Here is a 26,215-nt window from a genome sequence, read left to right as displayed (position 1 = left end):
CAATAATTTCAAGGCTCAACTACTTGACACATTGGAAGCGAGAGGGTTAAAGAAGCAGTAAAAGTTCTCAGCGGTCATGTCCTTTTCGTGTAAATCGCAGCATTTTGTCAGCCCGCAATAATGATGGTTTTCAGGTGGCTTAAGATGGTTTTCATTGGCTATAAAGGGGACTGCATATGTGTGAGTTTAAGTATATGCATATGTGGGTAAGAATGAGAGAGTGATGTAGAGAAAGCAAATATATGCACTTCTAGCTTGCACGGGCATCCATCCATATGTGTGTGTGTGTGTCTGCGCGCTTTCGCATGTGTGTGTATAAGAAGGTATGCGTTTCTGCTGCCAGACAGATCCTGAGTTAACACTGTTGTTACATGTGGTTGGATCGTCCTCCCCTCTGCGCTGCGGCTCAGAAAACTGTCAGGAACACGATTGATGGCACTCTAAAATCCTATATCCTTATTTGTGTCAGATGCTATTCCCTAATAAATATTCTGTCCAGAGCACACAAGACACCAAATCTCTCTCTCTCTCTCTCTCTTTCTGGATTTTGCCTTGTCAAATAATAGAATTGTTTTCATATGTGTGTCGATGTGACTTAGTGTAGTGCAGTTTGTACACCTGTGTGTCTGCTAAAAGAGAGACAGACAGGGGACGATGTGGGGAATCTGTGTGAGGCTTCAGTCACCTGGAATCTGCGCATGTCTCTTGGATTCCCTGCATTCTTCAGACAGTTCTGATTGCACTTGAGGAAGAACTTTAGGAAGAATCTGAAAGAGAGCACAAAACAAAAGCAAAGACAATTAATTACACCTTTTTAAATGACAAATGTGTGGAAGGATTATCAAAACACTCCCACATCTGATCCTGAAACAAACATGACATCGCACCATTTCGGTCTGGGAAGTCGCATCATTTATCATTCTCTCAAACTCAAGAGCATCAGTCTCTTTGTCATCTCATCCCCTCACCTGAGTTCATGGGTCTTTCCCAACACCCATCTGCCACTAACATACAGGAAGTCACTTGATATTCCACCCACCTCTTTAATCCCAGGACACCCCCTGTGCAATTAAAGTACTCCTGTTCAATAGGGAAGCAAATGAGGCCCACCTGTGACCAGGTCTTGTTTGAAGAGCATCAGGGATAAAGGACCTAACAAGGTGGGAGCGCGCCACAAAACTTATAGTCCTGTCAGGCAATTAGGCGGACACTCCTGGGACCACCGTATGCCACGCACACACTCACAGGCACACAACGCATACACACACCCGTGCACTTGTGGGTGGGTGAGGCAATTATGCCACAAATTACAACCTGGCTAATCGTCTCTGAACAAATGTCACGTCTGAGTGAGATCTGGGCTTGGTTAGTTTGTACGCTGCCTTCCTCTCCTTCTCTCAGGTGTCGCAAAATGTATTGACGAAGCCTCGTGTTGAGAGCTGTATATCAGATGTGGCCTCACAGACGTGGAATAGTTAAAGAGAGAGAAGATTAACAACGGGGCCAATAAGAAAAAAAATATCTCAGATGTAGCCTATTGTGCAAATTCTTACACAACCACACAGAATAAACAATGAAATTGACTTGTTTTTGTAAATTCTCCCCAAAGAATCACGGCTGATTGTGCTTTTGCTTTCTCCGATTCATTATAAATACAACGCCGAGATATTTATTTTTCATCACATTGCTATATGCAATATTGTGGTTTCCATTGTAATAGTACCGTGGCTCACAGAATCGCAGCGGCTCATTGGATTACCATAGATTGCACCATAGATTGCATGGCCATTTCATTCCGCTAAATACAGTGGCTTGTGTGGCCTGTGAGGACGCTTTCACAACACTTAAGACTTCTCGTTCACCCAGTGGGATCCTGGCCAGGAACATAAATCAGAGTCTGAAATGACCCTTCTAACCCTGGCCACATTAACACATGCACTGGTCATTTAGAAGCGTTCTTCGATAGACTCCTATACCTTGTGCTCCGCCGAGGGCCCAGGAGGGAGAGGAGAGGTGAGAAAATATTTTCACTCCACATCCAAGGAGCTTTGGCTTGGACATCAATAAAAGACGTTTTAACCCATGCCAGAATGCTGATTGCCTGTCGGTGTGTGGTGAGGCCATAAAAAACCTGACTTGTCATTAGTGCATTTCGCTTGATTGTGTTCACTGTGTTTTCGGGTTGCATCTGTTGGCTGATCATCAAAATGACCATTATGTACTCTAATTCCCTGACCCTGTTTTTATTTCCCCAAAGAGTCATAATGTAGAGCAGCAGACATCTGCGGAAAGCAGACCTGAAATACGACTTTTATTTGTCTGTCGCCTCTCATACAGATTGGGTAAGGCCAGTGTGTGTGTGTGTGTGTGTGTGTGTGTGTGTGCATGCGTTCGTGCACATCTACACGGGTATGTGTGCGTGTGAGCATGTGCATGCACATGCATCATCCGTTGGTAGACAATTTATGTCAGAGCAAGAGATAGAATATATTTCCTTGGCAATGCATCGACTTCATAAAAGAAACACATTACTTTCAGAGTTTGTCTTGTCTCTTGTCTTGGATACTTTAATGCTTTTACATACTGTTTCCACCACAGCCAAACCAAAAGTTCAGAAACAATAAACACAAGAAATTGAGTGCCCACGCTATCATAAAGTGGCTCCTTTATGTTTACTGTTATGAAGGCAATTAAGCACAATTTCTCCACTAAAAAGATAAGCTTAATTTTCATAGTCCACAGCAGTGGCAGTGCTATAGCATCCATTACATTTGAGTTGGTTAAGATTCTCCATGAGCACAGTGCAAATTGGTCCTTGGTGAGAAGGAGAGCAATTAAGACAAGGCCCCACTCTCTCTCTTTTACTTCTTAAATATCTACAGAAGTTTGTGCTGGTGTTTTGGCACGCACGGAGACAAAAGGAGGTTGTTTAATTGTTTTTTAATGGGATATCAAGTCGTCGCTGCCATTAGATGTTGGCAATGGAGGGCAAAGGGGGATAGAGAGAAAGAATGAACTGCAATTAGGTTTGATTAAAGCTATCCTTCTCAATAATCAGCTGTTCTGACAGGACAGGGGGACCCTGGTGGCCGCTGAGATGGAGGAAGGTGTTGAGTGATATTAAGGCCAATGAAGGGGATATTAACATGGCTAATTAAAGCTCTTCCAAAGCCGGGAGAGGAGGCTCTCAGTGGACCGCACTGGATGAAATAATCGGCCAAGGCAGCTATCAGTTGGAGGAGGGAGAGGAAGGGAGTGCGGGAAGGGGTGGGGTGTAGTCCATCTGAGGGAAGGGGGGAGTAGAGGGAGGGATAGTGGGAGGCATAAAGGAAAACTATGAAGTGTGAAGAAAGACAAAGAGGAAGACATCGACAGGCATATAGAAAGACTTCCAGGGCAGCCACGGAAGCTCATTTTGACACCAACCCTCTCTGTCTGCATGCCCGAAGTCTGCCAGTATAACTAAGACCTGACTTCAGCTTTTATCTCTGACAGCTAGTCATACAGGTCCACAAATCAACGTTAAAACAATCCTGCTCATGCCTTGGTCTAATGCAATTAATACGATTCTCCTGTAGTACCTCCATGCGCGCCCGCTGCCGAAGCTACTAATCATGCCATAATGATTTCTCTCCCTCTGGTCAAAGGGGAAATAGATTGTCTCTTTAGTAATGCAGCAGGCTCGGTGCCTTCCACTCCCTGGCTTCACAGACCCGGTAATTGAGGAGAAAAAGGCCGACTTTGGCACTTTGACTGATTTGAGGGCTGCTAGACCCTCTTATCTTTACTCTGATCATTTTAGGCTGACACTCAAAGGAAGACCCATCGCCCTAATTCTAGCTCACCCTCTCCCATCATCAAACAGAGGGGAAATAGAAAAAAAAAGAAGAGAGAAGGGAAAAAAACAAACAGGCAGGGTGAGGAAGGCCTTCTCTCATTTAAATGGCCAACTTAATTGCAGGGTTGATGTCACTCATGCATAAATGTCCATCCCTTTGATTTGAGCGAAGAGGGCAAATAAGGATAATGTTGTATTATTAAGGAGGCTATCGCTCTCCTGTCAATTTAATTCATCTTTTTTTTAACTATTCATTTTCAGATTTGTATTATTTTTAATGACTTGTAAGAAATTCAAAGTTCAGTCCGAGCTATTTGAAATTCTTTTCACTCGCTGGATTCTTAAATTACACACATGAGGGATATATTTTTCTCCTCCAATAGTGCACCTTATTGTACAAAAGCGCTTCCCCTTATTTGTTTAGGCCGTTACACAATACACTGACAGATGGCCACAGTATCTGTAAGAGTCAGACAATCTGCTGACACAAGATCTCTACGCTGAGATAGTAGTACACGGGTCAATAGCGTATCGGATTTCCAAAACGCCGGGGTCTTAATGTCAAGCCTCCTGCCTTTCCTACCTACTGCTCCAGTTATTAGGCACTCCACTGAACTGCATTCAGATTCCTGTTGTGACAAGGCGGAGCAGGTAAAACGAGAAATAGAGACACTTATAGATCTTAATCTTCCCCAAGCACTTATTTATGCAACTGAGTGGTCTTGGATATATATGCCAGTTAAGTCCCTGAGAGGCCGAGTCGAGCCGCGTGGCCATTCCTGTCATATTCTGGTTCGCCGCTGTCTTCTCTCGTCAAGCAGAGCTGTTTTTCTCGCCTTAGCTGAAGTAAACCACAGCACATTAACAATATTTGCTCTACCCCTGTACAAGCGCCGAGGGACCAGACCCACAGATCCTATCACTTCTTTATCAGGGAACAAGTGCCTCACTATCCAACCTTATTGGGTTTGGGAGATTAACCCCTTCCTCTCACGCGCTCTGCCCATCTCCTCCGAGAGCAGCGAGGCAGATGTCACTGTGATTATTATTGTTCGACATCAAATATCCCAACTACATGTCTCTGAGAATTTATTGGGTATTTCCAAGGCCTTTTTTTGATTTTATTTCTCTCTTTTTTTTCAGCTGCTATTGTTTATTTTGTTGTTTCATATTTCATATTTTTGTTGGTGGTGGTGTGTGTGTGTGTGTGTTGCGGGGGGGTGTCACAAATAATTTATGTACTTCCTCTGCACCCTAACATGTAGCTGTGTCCCTCCATTCATCCCTCTTTACCCTCTCCTCCACCATCCCCCTTTTCTCTCTAATGGGCAGAGTGGCATTGACATTATTTCACTTGAGGATCCCTCACTCTGTCAATCCCTCTTCATTTACTCCATGGCTACAGGACTCATTATGGTATCTCTTCCTCCTCCTCTCACTCTTACTGTTGTACTCTCACTCATTTTCCTCACCTCCTGTCTCGCTCGCTCTCAGGCTCTCTCTCTCTCTCTCTCTCTCTCTCTCTCTCTCTGGACACTGTTAGTTTCTTACTTAAGAGAATCGCTCGTCTTCACAAATGGTTTCGCGTCAAACCCACTCCAAGCAAGCCCCCACTGATTCCCTTCAGGCTTTGACGCAGGTTTACTGTAACAGATTAGACGAACACTCGGAGCTCCTGCTAACTATCCATCACTTGCTAACAGTGGACTAAGGCTGTGTGCTTTATGCAGCCTTTAGCTCCAGCCCGCCACATACTGCATGTTTAGCCCCGAGCTTTCTCTCTGCCTCTCCCATCCCCTCGCATCAAGATACTGCTGAGGCTGTGTACTGTTGCACGCTGTTCTTTGTTTTACTCTGAATACGCCTTTTCTCTACCAGGACTTTGAACACAATATAATAAGACACGAGACATAAATAATTCTGCGTTGTTTTGTTTTGCGCGGCCCTGTTGTAAAAACGAATCAAACACTGGTTGCCGCTATAGAGCCGGCATCATCTAATCCAAACTGGAATTCAGAAATATTATTGAATCATCACCGGCACCATAAAACCCGCGTGATGATGATTACTGATAATGACTTTGACAGTCTCAATGCTGTCGGTCGTGAGGTTGCTGACATTACAAAAATAATCACGTACATCAACAATGCACTTCTCGGGAACATTTACTCTGCTCAACAGCTGGACGGCAGAGAGGTGTCTCCAGGTTATGTTTGCGCAGGAGGAGAAATATGGTGCTTTGATTACTGGTCAGCATTGGAGCTCGGGGCCTTGAGGAAATACCAGTCAGCACCTCCGCACGCTAGTGAGATGGAAGATAAGCATATGTTGGAGTAACTGGCCGGGGTGAATAGTAGTATTTAGGGTGTTGGACGTGGGGTTCTGGAAGGCCCCAGAGCCGGCCAACAATGAGAGCCATACAGCGCCGTCTCTCCTGTGGCACCTTGGAGTGATCAGACCCAGGCAAGACGCAGAGGAACGCAGCTGTACAGGCAAGGCCAGCAGGGGGGCTTTGACCGTTTACCGAAAGCCATGCTGGATCCTGAAGGCCAGTGGGGGCCTATTTGCATGTGGCTGTGTACGTGTGTGTGTGTGTGTGTGTGTGTGTGTGTGTGTGTTATATATAGGTTGGTGAGTCAGTGGTTTTGCTGCCTGTCCATGCATGCTCAAATGTATGCGAGTGTATTTCTACACCAGATTATTACTAATGTATAATACATACATCTAAAGTGGCTGTCAGGACTGGTCAGTCGTCATACAACATGAGGCAGCCACTCTGACATCGCAGCCACATTAACGCGTCCTCAGAAGGAAAAAAAAAACAAAAAAACACCCACTGTGGACTGTCATGTAGGCAGAGGGGGATAGAGACAGAAAGACAGAGAGCGGGTCGGTGCTTAAAGCTAACAGGTAACCTTTCTGTGCACCTAGGACAAAGGCAGGGGGAAAAAGAAAATGTCAAATTAAGAGAGGCCAGGCAGAGAGACGTGGCTGCCATATTTGTGTGAAAGCCCAGTGCTGTTGGCAGCAGAGATGGCTGCTTTCTGATTCATCTGGGGCCGTATGGCAAAGCTTTGTCAGTCTGTGCGAGGTATAAATAATTCAGGGTGAGAGATGGCAATTACAGGGCCCTGCACAACCAAAATGAATATTTTATAAGGACTAAAACTGCCCTGGAATGAATCACACACATGGAGTCACACACACATACACACACACACGCACACACAAGCGTAAGTGAATGTGTGCACATGCACCCAAACACACACAAAGGTAGCACATATGAACCCTTAGCTGTGTTGCATTGTTGACAATATAACTATTTTATTATATAAACCCCTGCATTGTGGGTTAATCATTTTTAATATGCTTGCATGTGTGACTTCTCACAATATTTGGTAATGGGCGAAGGAGCGTGTTAGATTTGTTGTTCTGTTGTGAGAAAAAAATGTATTTACCACCACAAGCAAATACCTGTTTAAGATTTTAGTAAACTATTCAGTGGCCCATTTGAAATACATTAGCATGAAATGAAAATAAAAGCAAGTGTTCGATATATAGAAAAAATCTATACAAAAAGCAGTCTCCAGAGACTCAGAGCCTTTACTTTTGACCCTGTAAATATGGTCTTTGTGTGTGAGCAAGAGGGGGGAGGAGGGGGGGGGGGGGGGCAAAATGCTAATGGGAAAAAGATTAAACCCAAAAGCCGCCTGGAGCATTTACCTCTAAAGGGTTTTGTCTGTCAGGTTTCCTGCAAAACTCTGTCTTTATAATTCTGAGACAAAAAATAACATTGTTCCCTAGTCCTGAGGAGCGCAGTGGCTTGGTTGAATGGCCATTGTGTGGGCCCAGCTAATGATACCTTAGCTTTTGTGAGAGGGAGGCCAGGTAGGTCTGTGACATCAGCGCCACACAAGTGCTTCTCTGTCCGGATGTTTAGGGAAGGATTTCGTCCATGGTGGGAAAAGGGTATAGAGAATAAACAGGTCCTGTTTTTGTACCTGCATTTTGAACCCCTCTGCCTAAGACCGGGGTATCCTGAGAAAAACAAAATAGCATTTAAAATAACTTTTTTATTTCAAATCATTACAATTATTTTTATCTAATAATGGGAACATTATATTTGCACATCAAGCTCCGGAAGGAGCCGCTTCAGCGGAGAATGATGTAATTCCAGGGGTGGGTTTTTTTTTCTCCTCTTTTTATTTCAGCGGGAGTGTGGGCGTTTTATTTGTCAGTCCAAAGGGAAGATGGCAACCCTCTAAGGGAGAAGAGACCCCAAGCATGAAGACACAGATCGCATGTGTTGGAAAAAGTGACAGCGAGGCAAATGCTAAGAGAAAGCTGCTTCCTTACCGAACCGCGCACTGTTAGCGATACATAGCTAGTTGTTGTGAAGGCAGCTGACAAACCCACAGCGAGGCATGTCTCGCCCCGTTTGTGAGTTTTCAAAGAATGTGATTTGCAAATAACATGAGTCTCTGGGCATAGACTGGGCATGTAAGTACGGTGAATAAAGCCCCCCTGCTCGGCTGAGGGAAACCCTTACTTGTCAGCTCAGTTCTTTGTCAGGGACCTGACAGATAAATAGACAGTGCTTTGCCGCTCACTCCTCCTGCCTTATGTACACAGAGGCATGTGTCTGCTTCCACATACAGGTTGACTTGCTTTAGGGGAGGAATTTGTTGAAAGATACCCCACCGCTTCTCGGGGCAATGACTGAAAATATTGTGGGCCACTTCAGACAGCCTCAAACAACAAACAATGGGGGTTGATGTGTAACCAGATAAAACACAGATCGAATAGCTGGGCCTAAGCACCACTACAGGGCTTATTTTTCATGCAAATTACTACTAATGAGCTTCCTGAAATCTGACTAATTATATCAAAGTGATTTCTTTAATTAGTTTGTAATAATTCCTCGCATAAACATCATAGTAAACAGATTAAGCTATATAAAAATATCAATTTGTCACACTTTATATGAGATGCTGTGCAGTTGGCGCTAATCTTGCTTCTCCAAAATGCCAGAGTAAACATTTATTAAAGAATTAAACATGTACTTAGAGAATGTTTGGTAACATTAAGGAAGCATATCGTATGCATATTTCTCACGGTTTACCCTAAATGGTCTCTCTAACAGAAGCCTCTGAGAGAATAAGAGAAGTGAGTGTAATGACTTACGCATGTGTAACTAGTGTGAGAGAGTCATGTTAATAATTCAATATTATGATATAAAATACAATATGCAGTTCTATAATTAAAAGTTATAAAATATCCAAGTAAAACAGAGCTAATGTTATTGTAATCTGACATCAGAGATTACTCCACTGAGTGACTGGAAATACTGCATGTCAAATCCAAATACCTATTTGAAAAATAGACGACTTCAGAAAAGATAAGACATTGCATTTATCTACCACTTTGCACCTCTCGTTAATCCAACAACATTCCTCAAACCCCTGAAGAGTAAAAATATCTTATATACTACCAGTCACAAGAGAACCCGTACGACTACCGATCTTTCTGATACCCTCAATCTGCACTGAGATGGATTAAACATTCAATTTGTTACTCGCCAGACCACCACCCAGGTTCACCACTTACCATACAAATGGAAAACACGCTAGTAATCTATTAGCCTGCCTGGTCTGACACTGTATTATGTTGTATTTGTATTATATTTACTTCAGGGAAATTACGATTCAAGTCATATTTATCTTCATGTGGAAATGTGTGTCTAAATGGAAATCACCTATAGTGTGAGGGTAGATGCAGAGCAATACTAATGTGATCCATGAACCGTGCGATTTAGTCACCCTCTATGGATGCACTATGGGCTGATTCTACATATCAAACATGCTCTCCCCCTGTTAAAGCCCATACCCAGAGCCCCCGATGCTGTTTGATAATTATTACGCTTACATTACAACACAAGACCTTGCCTGTGGAGCTGGAAGAGCCGCCCCCTTCCCCACGAACACACACACACATACATACACGCACGCACGCGCATGCACGCACGCCCTTTGTCATATACTGTAGTAAACAGCTTCCCAGTAAGCTGTTTGCACTTCACTGCCCGCTCTAGGAAATAAAAACAAAGAGCAAATTGGGGGTTTTGCGTCTCAGTGAATAAATAAGGTTGTTTTACTCACAGAATCCATTACCTTTTAAAACATGTGCCTAATGCGTTTAGCCTTTTCATTTTACAAACAAAGCCTAAATTAGGAATTAAATACATTTGAATTTAGATAACGGCATTAGCTTTATGACATCAATGTGAAAAAGTTGGACGCCATCCATATCATTCCCATGCTTCCATTGTTACGTTAAATTGCAATATTAATCCTGGCTCAAACCAAGGTACTGTAGCTTTTATGCGGTGCACTTGAATTATGCTATTGAAGTAATTGATAGTGATTCAGTCATTGAAGGTACTAATCCCATGATTCAGTTCATCTCTCTCAGTGCCATTTACCTCCAGATGTTTAGAGTTTGGGGTAATCAATAAAGAGGGAATAAAGATTGGCATTCACAATACTCCCCTTGACAAGCTCCAGCCGAATGTTTGTCAAGCAAATTAAACACACTTAGACTTTTCACCTGCTCCTACAACGACACCACATATGGCCGTGAAGTTAAAAATAAGAAACTCTGCATACATTACCATGCATAATGCACAACTCCCTCCATTTAATATGCAAATTTTGTAAAATATTACTGAATACCTTCTGTTCGGAATGAATAAATTTGAATTGCAATTAGAATAATCTTGTATAATTAATGAAAACTGTCAATTTTGGTTCCGAAGTAATTTGATTAGCATGTTGATAGGACACTTATCAAGTTCAGTAAACTGTTAGATTAAGAAGATGAAAAAAAAGATTCTAAGGATATTTTTCTCAACGGCTCTGACATTTTCCCTTGGCATTGTAAACAAAGACAGTAGCTGGCAAACTTCCTGAATCGAGGGGCGAGAGAGGGAGGGTGGAGAAAGAGAAATAGAGACGAGGACAGAGATAGAGAGCCTCTTGAGATAATCTGTGAATCTCAGTCCACAGATGAAAAGGAGTCTATCGTCAAAGCTCCTGAGTGAGCTACTCATCTCTGCCCTCTGCTCTCCAGCTAAGCCCAAGTTTATGGGATTTATCTTGTGCACCATTTGTAGTTTTCACATCACATGATGAGTTAAAAACAGCACACAAGCTTTTCTAAATGTTTCGAGGCTATAAATGTAGAGTTCTCAGCTAAAACCCACAGACAACTGATCCCAGTCTGCAATTCATCTGAGAGTAGCTATCTATTAGCGATCAACAAATTGATGTACGCCATTGTTGTATTGTATAAAACAGAACCATCTGCACTGTCTACAGATGAACAGAGCTAGTGACCTCCTTTTCCCCTCTCTTTCTCTGCTCATTAGCTATCCTGAACCTCTTTCTCTCATGCTTTCAGTTTTCAAACCCCCAAATGAGACCTAAATCGCTTGCAATACAGGTTAGCTTGAGGAAGGGGAGGGGTGGGGGGGGGGCAAACATCTGTCGCGCTAGGTACCCACACGCAGCTCGGGGTATCTCCTGCGAGGAACTTTGGGGATGTTTAATTCATAAACGCTGTCATCCATGTAAACCTCCTGATTTCATAATGACTAACTCTTGGTGGTTTAATTAATTTAATAATGCCTTTCAGAAGCCATAAATGAAAGGGTCTCTGAAGTGGTGCATTAATTAGCCAGTGCCGATGCTAGCCCTGTCAGACTGGTGGCTGTCAAAAGCAGGGCAAAGCGGAGGATGGGCACAGCTGACGTGCTGAGGTCAGAGGTCGTGCCAATCACTGCTCCTCACCACACTTAATGAGTCATAATTTGTGTCTAGTATACACATGTATTAGGGTCAACCTGTGGTCATGTCCATAATTCTCTCCCCTTGCTAGACTACATGAAAATAACTGGCGGGGCGACAAGGTAGTTTGATTCTCAGTAATAAGCTGTGGCATGACCACATTATGTCGCTACTTGTATTTACATGGCAACCACCTCTGAAAGTACAATCCGTCAGATCTCTGCCTTTACCTGTTTTATAAGGTTGATGTCGTTACCGTCTGCATCTTTCGCTTTAATTACTATGTAATGGCTTATGCTCACAAGGTTACAACATAGAATAAATCAAACTTCATTAAAAGTCTCGGCAACTCAACGCATGAGCACACAAAATCATCACAGAGCCAACCAGATTATATTCCAAACTAACTCCATGCATCTCATAAGGAGGTTGTTTTCCTTTTTCATATTTCATAAATATGAACCAGGGAGGTTTGTGCCTGTCCATTTATTACCATAAAAATCAGCTGACTGAAGTATCTCACTATCTGTGGAGGCAATTAACTGTTTTGAGAGAATGCGTAATACGGGACTTTGTAATGGTATCATTTGGAGTCAAGGCACAGATGCGCCGTGCGGAGCCATACTGTAATTAGAGAGAAACGCTGTACAGGTTTTCCACTAATTAGCAAATTATGCTGAAAATAGCATCAAGCTAATTAACAGTTATTATGGCATTTTTGAAAGTATGACTTTAATTAGCAAAGTCCTGACGCAGGCAATTTCAAACTCGTCTCCAAGAAGATGGGGAAGAAAGGAAGAAAAAAAACAAAAAAAAAAACATGGGGCATGATCAAGAAGATACCCAGATTATTATGATGCCGTCAAAAACTAAAGGAAAGGGAGAAAAAAACAGGAGAGGGAAAAAAAAAAAGACTGAGTGAGTGAGGGAGGGAAGAGAGGAGGAGGAGGACCGGGGGGGGGGGGGGGGGGGGGGCTTTTGTGTGTTGTGTCTGAATCTCCATCCAAATGAGGGGACATGTGTGCTGTGCCACGTTGCCAAGAGGAGCCCTGAGCCGTGTGCCCAGTGTCAGGTGGCAGCGGCTCACCCCTCAGCTACCAGGCGAAGACGAGAGTGAGCTCAGCTGGTGCCCACAGCCACTCACTTATTCTACTCCGCTGCACATTAAAGGAGCCCTCGAGTGGAGCCAAGCAACGCCAGCCAGCCAACCTGACAACAACACTGCACCTCCTCCTCATTTCCAACAGTTCCTCTTAGCACTTCCAGGGAACCCACCTTAGACCTAATGACGGTGACGGCAGATAAACCTGAAGAATTCGACGTCCTGTCAGTTTGAGAAAGAAAGTATCTTATCCGTCATTTTGGATATTCCAAGTGGAATTATTTCTCTTTGGAGAAGCGCCATTCATTAACGTCGCAATTGTTGATGAAATGGACGAAAGTGAATACCTGGGAGGTGTTTTGTAGAAAATGTGTTTTTTAAGGCACCTGTGCAGAACCTTTTGAAGGGAGGAAGTGTCACCGGTGGAAGTGGGGAAAAGAGTGAAAGAGGAGTGGAAGAGATGGAGGAAGAGCGGGGTGGACTGAAGGGTCTTTGAAGGCCCAGTGTGTGAGAGAGAACAGAAGTGTGCCTAGCCCCAGGCAGCCTACGGCTCAGGCCCATTAGCTACACTGACCTTGCCCGCGCCTTTGTCTTTGTGCTCTCCTCCCGCTGCTTCCCCTTCTCAAGCATTCCCTTTTTGTTGTCTCCGAGCGAGATTGGGAAAGGGGCCATATCTTTCAGCTTTCTAAACCTCCCAACCCCCCATCTACAACTCCCCCCCCCCACACACACACACACACGCACACTATCCCCACGCCTTGCCTGGAGCTTGTGCCCCACAGGGCTCGGTACATCGACACCCCTAGCCGGTGGCCACCTCTGCCCCAAACGGAACTTGGCTGGAGTGGTCAGTGCCCCGAAGACCCCCAGAGAAAAAGCTACATATTTGGGGGCCCGAATCATGGCGCTGCAGGCCTCGCATACGTGCACCCACTCTGGGCAGCCTGCCTCTTTATTGCCTGCCTCTCATTTGAGAGGATGGAGCCTGGCTGCCAAGTTTTGACACCGCCACATATGGCCTCCTCCATCAATCGGACTAATCAAGCATCAAGGGGAGGCAGGACCAGCTTAATTGCCAGCCAGATATAGCTGCTCTCACTTGACGTGCAACCTGAAATAGAAACAGGTCTGAGGAGACATGACAGAAGACAAATGAATATGGCCATTGTTCTAATAATTATATCAAAATACACATATTCTTAAATCTACACTCGGCAAAAATAACAGCTAATGCAACAGATCCTGTTATTTCAACATGGCAAATCAACACTGTTGCAGATATTGCCTTAATATAGCATCATCTACTCATTAAAAAGTGGATTATGTTCACATTTGTAATGTTTGGTACCTAAGGTTAGAGAAGTGTACAGTAAGTTTATTTTTTTTTTTCCCTTTCCCAGGCAGGCTGCAGTGCTCTGCTCCTCCAGAGTCCTTGAGGCGTTCTGCCTGCCTCTCTCAACTTCCTGTTTCCCTCCACCCCCCACTGGGGTAGCAGCCACAGAATAACTTAGCACATGGAATGAGAAGGAGAGATCAACAGCAGTGATCCATTCATCTTGAGTTTCTCCTGTCACTCTCCCTTTCCGTTTGTAAACACTGAGGGTCTGTGGTCAGAATGGCCTTTTGTCCACTGTGTTTTTCTGCGTCCCTCTCTCATTCACTTCAAAGGTAACAAGTGACAGATGTCTGTCTTCTCTGCGGTCTTAAACACTGAGGCTCCGCGATAGCATCTGGGCTGAATGTCAAACTGTGAATCTTCCCAAAGAATGTACTGTGGTTATGCCAAGCTCATTGTTATTAATGTCAGGGACACTGCCTACAGAAGTATTTAAGATGCTCCCTGTTGTTCACAGCAGGGTGCACATGTGCGGGGGGGCACGTATGTAAAAATGATGGACAACAATTATTAGAAAAAAAATATTACAATAGTGAAATTCTAACAAAGGACAATGTGAATGGATGAATAGCTCAATTAGATCTGTATAAAGATTTCCTGGTGGGTGTGCAACTTCCAAAAGAATCTGACTCTGCATGAATCAATTTAGCCACAGGGAGATAATGAAAAATCTATATATATATATATAAAGATATATATATATATAATATGTTCAAGCAGAAGTTTAGCTGGATTAAAGATTTCTTTGTAGTTGCAGGAACTAGAAAAAAAGGCAAAGGTGGCGGTGTTTTGAGCTTGTAATCACAGCACGGTGCTGTGTTTATTTAACTTTCTCATCTCCATCGCTGCCTGCTTTTGGTATTTACATGTTTAATTGAGAAGTGTGCTGCCGGTTTCTTCTGCCCATCTGCCGAGTCCCTTCCTCTTATCAGGCTCATTCCTCAAACTGACAGCTCTCCCTTTCTGCATATCTCTCTTTCACTCCCGTGCCACTACACTACTAACTCCTCTCTCTCCCTTTCCCTGCCCCTCTTCAACCTGTCACGGCCAGATATGAGTAATGACAACGCATTTTCCCGCAAATCAAACCAATAAGTAGAAACGTCCACAAGCCAGCCTCATAAGAAAAATTCTGTATCGAGAGTATATCGCATTATGAAACTCTGTTGTGTGGTCCAGGTTTTTTTTTTTTTTTTCTTTTTTCACCCCACGTCTAAATCACCGCCTGTCAGACGCAACATGTGTGTCATTGTATCCCCATCAGCGTGTTTCATTGTACACACTACCACCTCTGAAGAGCTGCCTCTTATCAGTCGAGTGTCAGAAAGCCCCCAGCACCACCACCTCCTCCCTGCTGCCTTTCTAAATGCTTTTCTATTAAGAGCAGTGTTGTGTCCCTCTGATAGCGGCAGCTTCTCCACTTCATCATTCATAATCCCAATGGGCATCAATGGACTCCATAGCCTCGCTATCCACACCAAAGGCTTTGTCAGTCAGCGCAAATGAACAGAACCTAAATGAGGGTGAGAATCTGAGGAATTCACCATGAGAGGAAAAGGGAAATGGCCCGCTAGGCCAAGGCACTCCAGTCATGAATAGCCCACTCCACAGCAAGACATTGGTGATACCTCACATGTTTGGAGTGGGCTCTCAGTCTGCTTTTATCCTATCTAGATGGCATGAAGCATATGGAGGGAATTTTACAAGTGTGAAATGATACTACTTATGTGCTTTGTCTTTTAAATGCCGTTCTATTTTAGCTAACTGCATGGTATGACAGGGAAAAAACAATAAATTCCCAACGTTAGACAAGCGTTCTGCAAATCAAGGAACGAGAGCCATGTGAGAAAACAAGGAGGACAAATTATTCACCACTCTACATTATAGCGACGGCGTAGGCTAACTTTCACCAGCCTAAAAGTCTAAAATGATGTTCCCGCCCTTCCCAGCATGCTGAAGTCCCGCTGGGGGCCTCAATGTGATCAGCAGCATCCCCACCACGTCTCCTCATTATTGAGTAAATAGGTTTGGGCATGTCCTCAGTAAACAAAGCCAAGACTGACAGTTAAGGGAGTGAGGGGAGTGGGAGGCAGCCTCGTTCCCAATTAGAGTCGCCTCAGGCAAAACTTTAAAGAGGAGATCAATCCTACAGATCGCTAAACTGATCCTGTCACAGGCTGGGGATATTTAAACCGTGGTGCAGAGCAGAGTGGTGTAGGGCAGTTCTCAGTACAGTTTGACTGTGTGTGCTAATGACTTGGGGGTAGGCTCTCTCACCAGGACACACACCCCACAGCGAAGCGGCCGTGATTGACGGGTGAAATCGGACCTCAGCTGCAGTTCTCGGCACAGTAGGGGCCAGATGGGGAAATAGTGATTTGCGTTTTTTAGTATGCAGCTCCTGCACTTACGGATATTCCCTAATTGTCTCCCTTACTCACCTGTGAGGCTGTTTCCCATCACAGATGCAGAGTACATTTCAAATTAACCCAGGATGTTTTGATTTTTATCCCCCCCCTCACCTACACCTTTGAAGCAGACTTATTAAAATGTGCCAGTGGGTCTCATCCCTGTCTATCTTCTTGAGGTGAAAAGTTGGTTCTCGCTAATGTTGGAACCAAATAAAGGGACTAACAAGAGGCGAATGAAGCTGGAGTGGTGGAGATGACACCTGAGTTTAATCGCACTGTCAAACCGTGACATCCTGCTAAAGCAGCAGATACTGTATCTTTGACTACAAGTGAGTGGCTGGCACACTCCAACTCCCAGACACACATGGGTAATGTGTAATGAGCTACCAAGCCCTCTGCAACTGCAGAGGGACTGAACATTTAAATGAGCGAATGATACATTATGTATATCACCGAGGTTCCTGTGTAGGAATTAATCATGATCATAAAAGCCAAAGACAAAACAACATACTCAGGCCATTGCTAAATTGTTGTGATCTAATGCAAAACAAATTCATTTTTCATGCCATTAAAGATAAAGAAAATCTTAAAAGGTTTGGTTTTGCTTGTCTGCGTCTCTTATTGAGAGTCATTCACTTTCAACTTTATTTGCGGATTATTGCAAATCCCCGGTACAAATCATATCATGAAATCATGTTGCTGGGACATTGGATGTGTTCTGCTAATGCTCAAGGAAGATCCCCTGAGGGAGCCATTGAGTGGGGGAGAAGGGGAAGAAAGGGAGAGGAAGGGGAGAGGCAGATAGAGGGAGAGAAAAGCAAGAGAGAGGTGGAGAGCGAGTTACAGGATGAGGAAGGGAGGGAAGGGAGGGAAGGGCGGGAAAGAAAGACAGAGAGGAGGGGAGGGCAGCAGCAGTCAAGCTGCACTTTATCCTGACAGATCTCCTTTACACACTAATTTCCTTGTTAAAGAAGAGAAAATGGCACTCAATCCGGAGAAATCCTTTTCTCCTGGAGCAAGCCTGTCAGCTGAGGGATGAGTGGATACAAGCAGAGCTTTCCTCCTCAGGCTAGCTCCCCCTGGCACACAGCAGCTAGGCTACAGCTCACAGCCGAGCTCTCTATCTATAGCCATAATTAATACACCATCGGAATATAATGAACCATACCATGATACATGAATTTCAGTGAGCGCTGTCGACGGCAGTCATTTAACCGCTCGCTGGAAATCAGACGTGAAGTGAATTGATTTTTTGATCATGTCATCTCCATCACAAATGGCAAAACAAATTGTGTACAAACATTTCATGCTCAGTCGCTGTTTATAAACATTCCCCATGACAAAATGCTGAGCCCCCCTCCTCCGCCCCGCCGCTCATTCGTTCACAGTCACCAGCAAAGACAGCAAAATCCAACGAGAGACATATTTATCACGGAATTTGTAATTCGCCAAAGTGTATTAGCTTGGATTTAAACAGGGGAGAAAAGAAAAGCCTCTTTTATTTTAAGTCAGGGGTGTTAGCTGTTCAGTCTGGATGTTCTCATCTTCCAAGATTACTATTCGCAGGGTGTGTGTCAAGACTACTTTTCAGAAATCTCGGTAACAATTCAGATGCGATCGATAAGGAGTGACAGTTTATTCTAAGGCTTAGCACAGGCCAAGAAAAGACCGACTGAAGCATCAAGTTTAGAGGAATGAATTTGTTTTGTATTTGATTTTTCCATTAAATTTATCACCACTTTAACTCTGCCTTTTTTCCCTCTCCTCACTCGTTCCCTCTCACTTTCTCCCTCGCTCTGTCACTCACATCAACAACAAGGCTGTAAACGGCTGTCAATTTCTCATCTGTGATTTCCATGTCTTCACTTTCATCCATTTTTGATTGCTTCACACCCTATACCTCTGATGCTTTTAGTGCTCATCTGTGACCTTGTGAGATGATGGGGGAAATTATAAAAATAAATGTTCAGTGGCAGAGTGCCGCTGCCCTTTATAACACTTCATCATATCTGCAGTGGACGGAAAAATAGTTGAGAAACATTTTCTTACAAAACTGCCTAATGCTGGTTTGGCACAAAATCACATGGTAAATCTATTACCACTTTGTCAAGAGAAACCACTTGAGGTTTCCCACAGTGCAGCAGCAGGAGAAGTGGGAAATTGTGACCCTGAAACTACAGTCCGATTTCTCTTTTTAAAGTGTTTTCAAAATCGTCTCCCTTTTTGGATTTAAGGGTCATTGAGGATGCCAATCAGAAGGACAGGCCAGTCAGAAAGCCAGCGGCGTGAACAGGACAGGAACCAGCTGATGAAATTCATCCATACTTCTCACTTATGATGACATGATTGATTTTCCCTCAGAGTGCTCAAATGTAGGATTGTCTTCCTACCCCCATCTCCTCCTCCATCCCGCCTCAATCTGCCCACCCACCCGCCAAGCCAACAGCTAATGGATAAAGCCTCTGTCCGTCTCAGGCACGGCGGAGAGTTGACGAGTGGAAGAACAACTGCAACGAATGAAGGGTGAAATCTGAGAGTGCAATTTTCCGTCTGTCAATCTCCCTTCAAGAGAACAAGTTGACCACCAATCAGCGGAGTCGATTCGGGGCTGGCGGTTGATGGGAGCAGTCTGAGTGACAGCGTCATGTCACTACATTAACACAGCAATGAAAGGCATAAAAAGGAATTTTTTGAAGGGCCTGGCCAGTTATTTGATTTCTGGGTGTGATTTGGGGGGTGGGTGTTGGGAGCGTACTTTTCCTTAACAAATGAACAAACTGACAGGTTAATGCATAACATATCGCTCTATAATTTATGGTTCTGAATTTGGGAGACTCCTATCATCCACTAGGTGCTTCAAAATACAACCAATTAAACTTTACTTAATTATTAAAGGTAGAAAGTGAGGGAGAAACATGCCTTAAAAACTCTTGCTTGCAGTCAATTACGATAAAACTTTAATGAGCCTGGATAGAGAGCCATAAAAACTGATAGCCCCTCCGTCATGAATTATATATCCATATCGATTTTGTTTCTTTGCTATAAGAATTGCAGGTAATCGTATGTTACCACATGTAAAGTGCACTTCCCTAGCGAGGATAAATATTAACTATCAAATATATATGAGGTGTGTGTGCATTTATGACCAAGCTCATGTAGAAAATGAAGAGCAGAGATGTCGAGGCAAGGGCCATTGGGAATGGATGAAGGGTGCCATATCTGACAGTAAGAGAGACCCTTAGCGGTGCCGGCTTGATATGTTACCTAGTTAGCGTCACAGAGAGAGGAATAAATAGTTCTTTATTATTTGTGGTTGCCATCATGTCTCTCCTAATAGACAGGCTATACTGAGTTTAAACCACATTATCCTCTGCGAGACCATCGCAATTACTCTTGAGAGCTAGGTCTGATGTGTGGATAAGGCAGGTCGCCCATGTCTTAATGAACACAAACAATGTGAAATGGAGGAAGGAGCAGTGGGGGGAAAGATAATGGCAGGGGAGGGCTTGTTTTAATAGAGACAGCACTAAGTTGTTTGCTATGATCTATGCGAAGTCTGAGAGTGCTGAAAACCCCCAATGTTAGTTTGTGGAGATCTTTTTTCGTGATCCTATTACCCAATCAATCCACACCCCTTTCTCTGCATTTGGCTGGCGAACAGCAGGCACAAATCCTGTTTAGTGGATCTCCAGTTGTGGACTTGTGTGTCTTGCTGTCATTGTCACACAGTCCTTCCTTGTTGGACACTCGCGGAGGTTAAAGGGCACCAAACTGGATCACCGTGACGCCCGGCGTGAGTGTTATCCCCAGCACAAATGGCTCAGTGCTGGGTTAATTGATAAACTGCCGCTCCACTTCATTAGTCAGACAGACCGGGCTTAACGAAGGAACACAGAGAGAGTGTCACTCTGAATATGTTAATCATGACTGGCCATTATGGGGCTCTTCCCTCTACCTTCTTGTCTCAATCTCTGGTGAACTACAAAGACGAGGCATGTGGACCTGTGTGTGCTCGTATCGAGCAAGGCTATTTATCAGTGACAACAGAAAAGAAAACGGGAGACAGACGGACGCAAGAGTGGTCCTTGGTGTTATTGAATATAAATATGTAATAACCATTTAAAAAATGCATCATTTGGCCTTTTCACAAAGGCAGTTGTAATATAGCGCTAGGTGAGCACTGTACTTGACGTACACACTGGAGGTGAGGGTGTCAGGGGAGAGCTCGCTGGAGCGAGAGGAGGTTTTATTGTTGCCCAGCCCTTCCGCTTAAGTGCACATGGCTGGGAGGAAGCCGGGACCTCCAGCTCTGACCTCTGCGCATGTATATTTAATAGGCCATCAGTTGGCCGGGGCAGCGCTCTGATCAGGATTCAGAGAGGGGCTTTGAACACCCCTGTGTATTCCTGAGCGTGCAGCCTCAAGCTGCTCTCCCCAGCTGTGTCAATCCGACAGCACTGTTACAGGCACCCAGACAAGGCGCTGGGCACTCCACTGCTACCGCCTAATGACTACAGAAAAAAAAAAAAAAAAAAGCAAAACAAACACAAAAACAATAACATTTGGCGTATGGAGCTCTGCTACCATCTAATGAGTGGTTTTAAAAACTGAAATATTACGCCAGCTGATAAACTGTATGGGTGTGTGGGATGCGTTTGGCTTATATCAGCTATACGCATGCTATGTTCCCCTTAATAATAACAAAATGGCAATCTCACGGTGACTGCACCACACACGCCGGTAACGATTGCGGAAACAAGGCAGCAAACAGAGAAGTGCCACTCGTGTGTCTTTTCTTCTAACAAGGTATCACTACTCTTTGAATCAAATCGGCACGGTGAGTGTGTGGGTGTGTGTGCCAGCGTATGGATGTCACAGTGCACGCACGAGTGTGTGAGTGTGTGAGGGCAGCTTAACGAGGGTGGTTCATTTGACAGGCAATTAGTTTGCGGAGCTGCTATTGACAGCCCCTGTGCTTGTGTTTGTTCAACAGCTCTGGGTGAGTTCCACGCTCCCTGGGCTACGTGACAAAGCACCTCCGACAGGGAGCTCCTGATCTCCACCGAGGCTCGGAGGCTCGCACTGTGAGGGGGGTGGATATGTGACAGCCTAGCAGAGAGAAGAGAGGAGAGAGAGGGGGAGCGATACAAAACCCACAAGGGTCTATTAGGGGGTTGTTGCAAGTTAATGTAGCTACAACACACTTTTTTTGTGTCGTATTTTGAAAGGCCTGAGCAATGATGTTGTCATTTGTTGTTTGATTGCGGGGATAGCGGAGGGTAATCTTAGGAGACACGGGGGCTCTCACACTACATGCGCGCACATAAAAATGCAGAAAGAGAGGAGACAAGGAGGTGGGGGAAAGCTAGGGGGAGATGGAGGAGAGGAAAAATATAACAAGATCCAAACACTCTTTTATCCTCGAAAATCCCATATTCTAATGCAAGGGCCCATCCCTCTTTTAGTTGCAACCATTTCGTTTGTAGAGCCAAGCTCCAATCAATATCATTATTTTCACAGAGGATCGAAACGCCTTCACCGAGTTAATGGGGGATTGAGGTGGTAAACGTTTACCCTCTCACTGTCAGCAGAGCAGTGGTCCATAGTGGGCCCAGATGACAGCGCTGGCCCCACTGTGGACACACTATGTGGAGATGTCCTGTGGGTAGACAGGCTGCATGGACTGTCAACCGCCTGCCATGCCCTAGATGGCCTAACATATCAGCCACTTGAGTTAGAGCAGCAGCAAGGGCTTTGACTTCTGCTAGAGCTAACAGAAACAAACCAGCCAGTGCCGGCAGCAGCATTACTGCACCGCTTGACATTGTTATTGTTGATACAAGAAAAACTGGAAATATACTTGGTTGCTGTTCCTGTGTTATTTTAGCGGAATAATTCAATGTAACGCAGAGGTAATTAAGTAAAATATGAAATAACACGCTGCATTAACGTAAAACATTATTTGGTCAATGCTAGCCGTCTATGACTATGGATCAGCTGTTCTGTCGGATTTTGGAGAAATGAAGACTAATCTGCAGCTGGCAACAGCAAAGCAAATTCTCTCATACAGCAGCATATGCTAAATAGCTCTTCAAGCGCGCAGATGCATTGCTGTAAAATACTTCTCCTGTCTGCGTATCTGCATCTCCCAGATGGGTCCCAAGCTGTGCCAAACTGCATCTCATCAACTGCTATGAACTATGGCATCACATGACCGCGTGAGATATGTGGCGTCCCATTCTGTCTTGCCTTGGCACAACATGGTCAAGCGATGCATCATCAGGAAGCCCACACTTTGTCAAAATGGAGGTAACTAACACGGGGAGGAGGCAGCGGAGAGAGCGCCTTTTCTGCTCAAAGTGTTGAAAGTTCTGTTCAATTACAGGAGCAAAGAACATGACTTTTGTCCGATTTCTTCTTTTCTTTCCACTTTGGGAAAAAAAAAGACTAATCAGCAGAGTTCGAGTTGCTTTGGGTTTGCATGAGGGTGTGACAGAGCAGTGAGAGATTTCATGGGACGTTGCCCCATGATTCATTGAGTTATTGGTTTCCGCCCTGTTTTAATCGCCGGCGGGCCCGGGCCAAAAAAATCTCGGAGGATTCCGGAGAGCTCTTTTCTCCACCATTCAGCAGAATGGAATTTGGTCTGCAAGTGCCTCACGTCATTCGAGGCGTTCCTTCACAGTTTCGGGGGCCCTAATTCAAACCACATGGAGGCCAGCGTCCGGTTACGGACCTCTGCAAAAAAACGGACACATTCCCATTGGCTGCTTCGAGATGGGAAATGGGGTGTCTTGATGGAAAAAAAGATAACAAACACATCTAAGTAGGAGTCACAACATAGCCAAAGCACACACACATTCACATGCATAAATATACATACGCATGTACATACACGGGGACATGTACAAATATACGTGCATAGACACAAATACACACACAGACTGAAACATACACTTATGGGCCTGCAAAAGCTGTTTGCTTGACATGATGGAAGAATGAGCAGCAGGCTCTGTAATATTGCTCCTATTCTTCATTGACAAGCATATATATTTTTTGCTGTTCCCAACTGACTTTGCAGCGCTGAACTCCATTTATGAATTATCTGACATATTTCCTGCTATTTTTTTTGACAGGAGTACTCAGAGGAAATTTCAAGGCACCTTTCTCCTGACAAGTAGAAATATCAATATTTGAATAAATTGCAGATTTGGATCTCCTCACATGGATGCTCTCCAGCAAGTGTGTGTGTGTATGAATGTGTGTTTGTCTGTGTATGTTTGTGCATGTGCGTGCGCTTGTGTGAGTGTGAGTGAAGGGAATGGGAAGGGGTTTGTTTCATTCTGTTACCACGGTCTTATCCCCCTGAGCCCGCAGGCAGAAATCTGTATGCAGCATTTCATTAGGAGGGAGCTCGAATGAGTGACATGTGAAGCACACCTCGCCGTCGACCTGATGAAGTTTACTTCTCTCAAACGGCAAAAAGCCACTTTGTAGACTAGCCCTCTTTTCCACAGAGGAAGAGAGGGGGTGATGGCTGAGCACCAATAAAAGAATCATGAATGTTGTTTCGCAGAATGACAGGCCTATCTGTACACAAATATTTCTCTTCGAGAGAAATGTAAGCTTCAGAGCTTTTATTTCCCTCTTCTTTTAAAGCAGATTTGAATTGATAGAACTGACAGTCTTCAAAATATGATCACCTAAATCCTAAGTCTTGTAGGAAACATCTAACAAGACGCACAAGAGGCAGAATGGAAACAGATTGTTCTTATCTTACCAAAGTGGCAAGTGTTATGTGAGGAAAGTGGCATCTCACCCAATGAACTAAATAATTTACAAACAAATACACTATTGTCCTACAACCTTGATAAATACTCCATGTCTGTATGAGAGGTCAATGTCAAGCATCCATAACACTCAGCGCTGTCGTCTTAAAGCTCCTGGTGTTACGTATGAGAGACTTCTGCCTATCTGTCTCACTCTGTTTAGCTGCAGTAGCTGCCATTCTGTCTGCATGTCTGCTGCTGCCGCTGATAGATCACTCTCCTGCCCACCCCTTCAACCTACCCCCCCCCCCCCCCCCCCCCCCCCCCCCCACCATCATTTGAGGGAGCCTGAGAAATGGCTTAGCCATGTGAGGTTACTCAGGTACCAAAAAGGGCTGTGACCCTGTGACCCCGCGAGTCGACCTTGCTGACCTGAACGTCATACTTTCTCCCTCTCCGACAGAAAACAAAAACAAATCTTATCATGCGGCTCAAAGCGGAAAAAGAAAGCCCTTATATCAATGTGGTGCTTTGACAATCATCTATCCACATGACCTGTGATTTCTCCGACAGGGTCTGTTTGACACTTATAACAGAGAGGTGACGGCGTGCGGGTTGTCCATCTCTCGCCTCGCCTGCCCTTATCTCCTCTCCTCTCCATCTCTCTCCTCACTCCTCCTTGTGTGCACAACTTAATAAGCAAGCAAGGGGTAGATTCCCATTATGGAAACCCTGGAAAATGGCCCGGACATGTTCTCCCATATCTGGGATCTCCATCTGGAGAAGGCACTCTCGCTCTCACTGCCCCCCTCTTCCAATCTATGTGTGTGTTCTGGTGAGGTTATGCTGCAGAGATGGCTTTCACTCTCCACTGGCTACAATGAGATTGTCCCACCAGGTTGACTCTATTCGAATCGACAACCCATTTCAATAACGTAACAAAACAGAACAGAGTGGTGATGTTGAATAAAACATTTTTGAGGAGTGCCCAGGGGGCTGGATGGGGGTTTTAAATTATCTAAATCTGTAAGATTTTGGAACACTTTAGCGGAAACATAGATGCATCTACACATAACATAATCTGTTACATAGTGATTTAATAATAGCATGTCATTTGGATAGTTTCCCCTTTGTGTTGTCCTGAACTGCATGTCTGTGTCACTGCTCTCACATCGGTCAGGGCTGCTCCATAACTAGAGTATATGGTTAACAGACTAATAAAGATTACACTGAGGTCAGCGAGTCACTAATCCCCGGAGTTATTAGTAAAAACAAAGCCTACAGCTCTACGCCATACACTTCTTCGCATCCGAGTGCCTATGCACGTGCATAAGGTCCGAACATAATATGGTGTGACTTAAACCACACAATGGGAAGAGAAAATAAATATGCTAAGAGCAGCAGGGGTGGACCGGGCCAGGCCTCTGCGGACCTATGTCATCACTCCCTCTGGTCTCGACTGTGCTCCCCACCCGAGCGAAAGGCTCAATGATTACGGAGGCTCAGCTTCCCTCTAAGAAAGCAAACCGGAGCTGCAGTCCAAACAAGGCCGAGCCAGCAGCGAGGGAGCACTGCTACACCAGGCGGCTCGGGTTTACCGTTGCCTCCGACCTGGCTGGCCCCCGGGCTTGCATTAGTCCCCCAGCCCAGCCTCTCTAGGACAAACAAACAACCACCACTTACACAGTCAGAGACGAGCAGTGAGGCAGGGAGAGCCGGTGCCACCAGCACTGTGTGGAGGGGAACCTGACCCAATTGGATTTGCTTTATCACCCCATATAATGATTCCCAGACTGGCCTGTTCCAGTGGTAGAAAATAAAAATTCCTCCAAAAAAATCTGCCTGCCATTCTGAG

At 44.6% G+C, this 26,215-nt stretch overlaps 1 protein-coding gene across 16 annotated transcripts in view; it reads right to left on the bottom strand.

Annotated features, from left to right (window-relative positions):
- Positions 1–26,215, bottom strand: part of LOC142931811 (transcription factor COE3) — a 65,121-nt gene that overhangs the window by 25,458 nt on the left and 13,448 nt on the right. For all 16 annotated transcript variants that reach the window (XM_076075914.1, XM_076075912.1, XM_076075913.1 and 13 more), the window contains one exon: positions 686–767. In XM_076075914.1, coding sequence (XP_075932029.1) covers positions 686–767 — 82 coding nt within the window. The remainder of the gene's footprint in view (positions 1–685; positions 768–26,215) is intronic.

This window comes from Anarhichas minor, unplaced genomic scaffold (genome assembly GCF_050575085.1).
Source record: "Anarhichas minor isolate MPS153535 unplaced genomic scaffold, ASM5057508v1 ptg000054l, whole genome shotgun sequence".
Classification (NCBI taxonomy): domain Eukaryota; kingdom Metazoa; phylum Chordata; class Actinopteri; order Perciformes; family Anarhichadidae; genus Anarhichas; species Anarhichas minor.
Note: the sequence above shows the minus strand (reverse complement) of the source record. Positions and strands in the feature narration are given on the sequence as shown.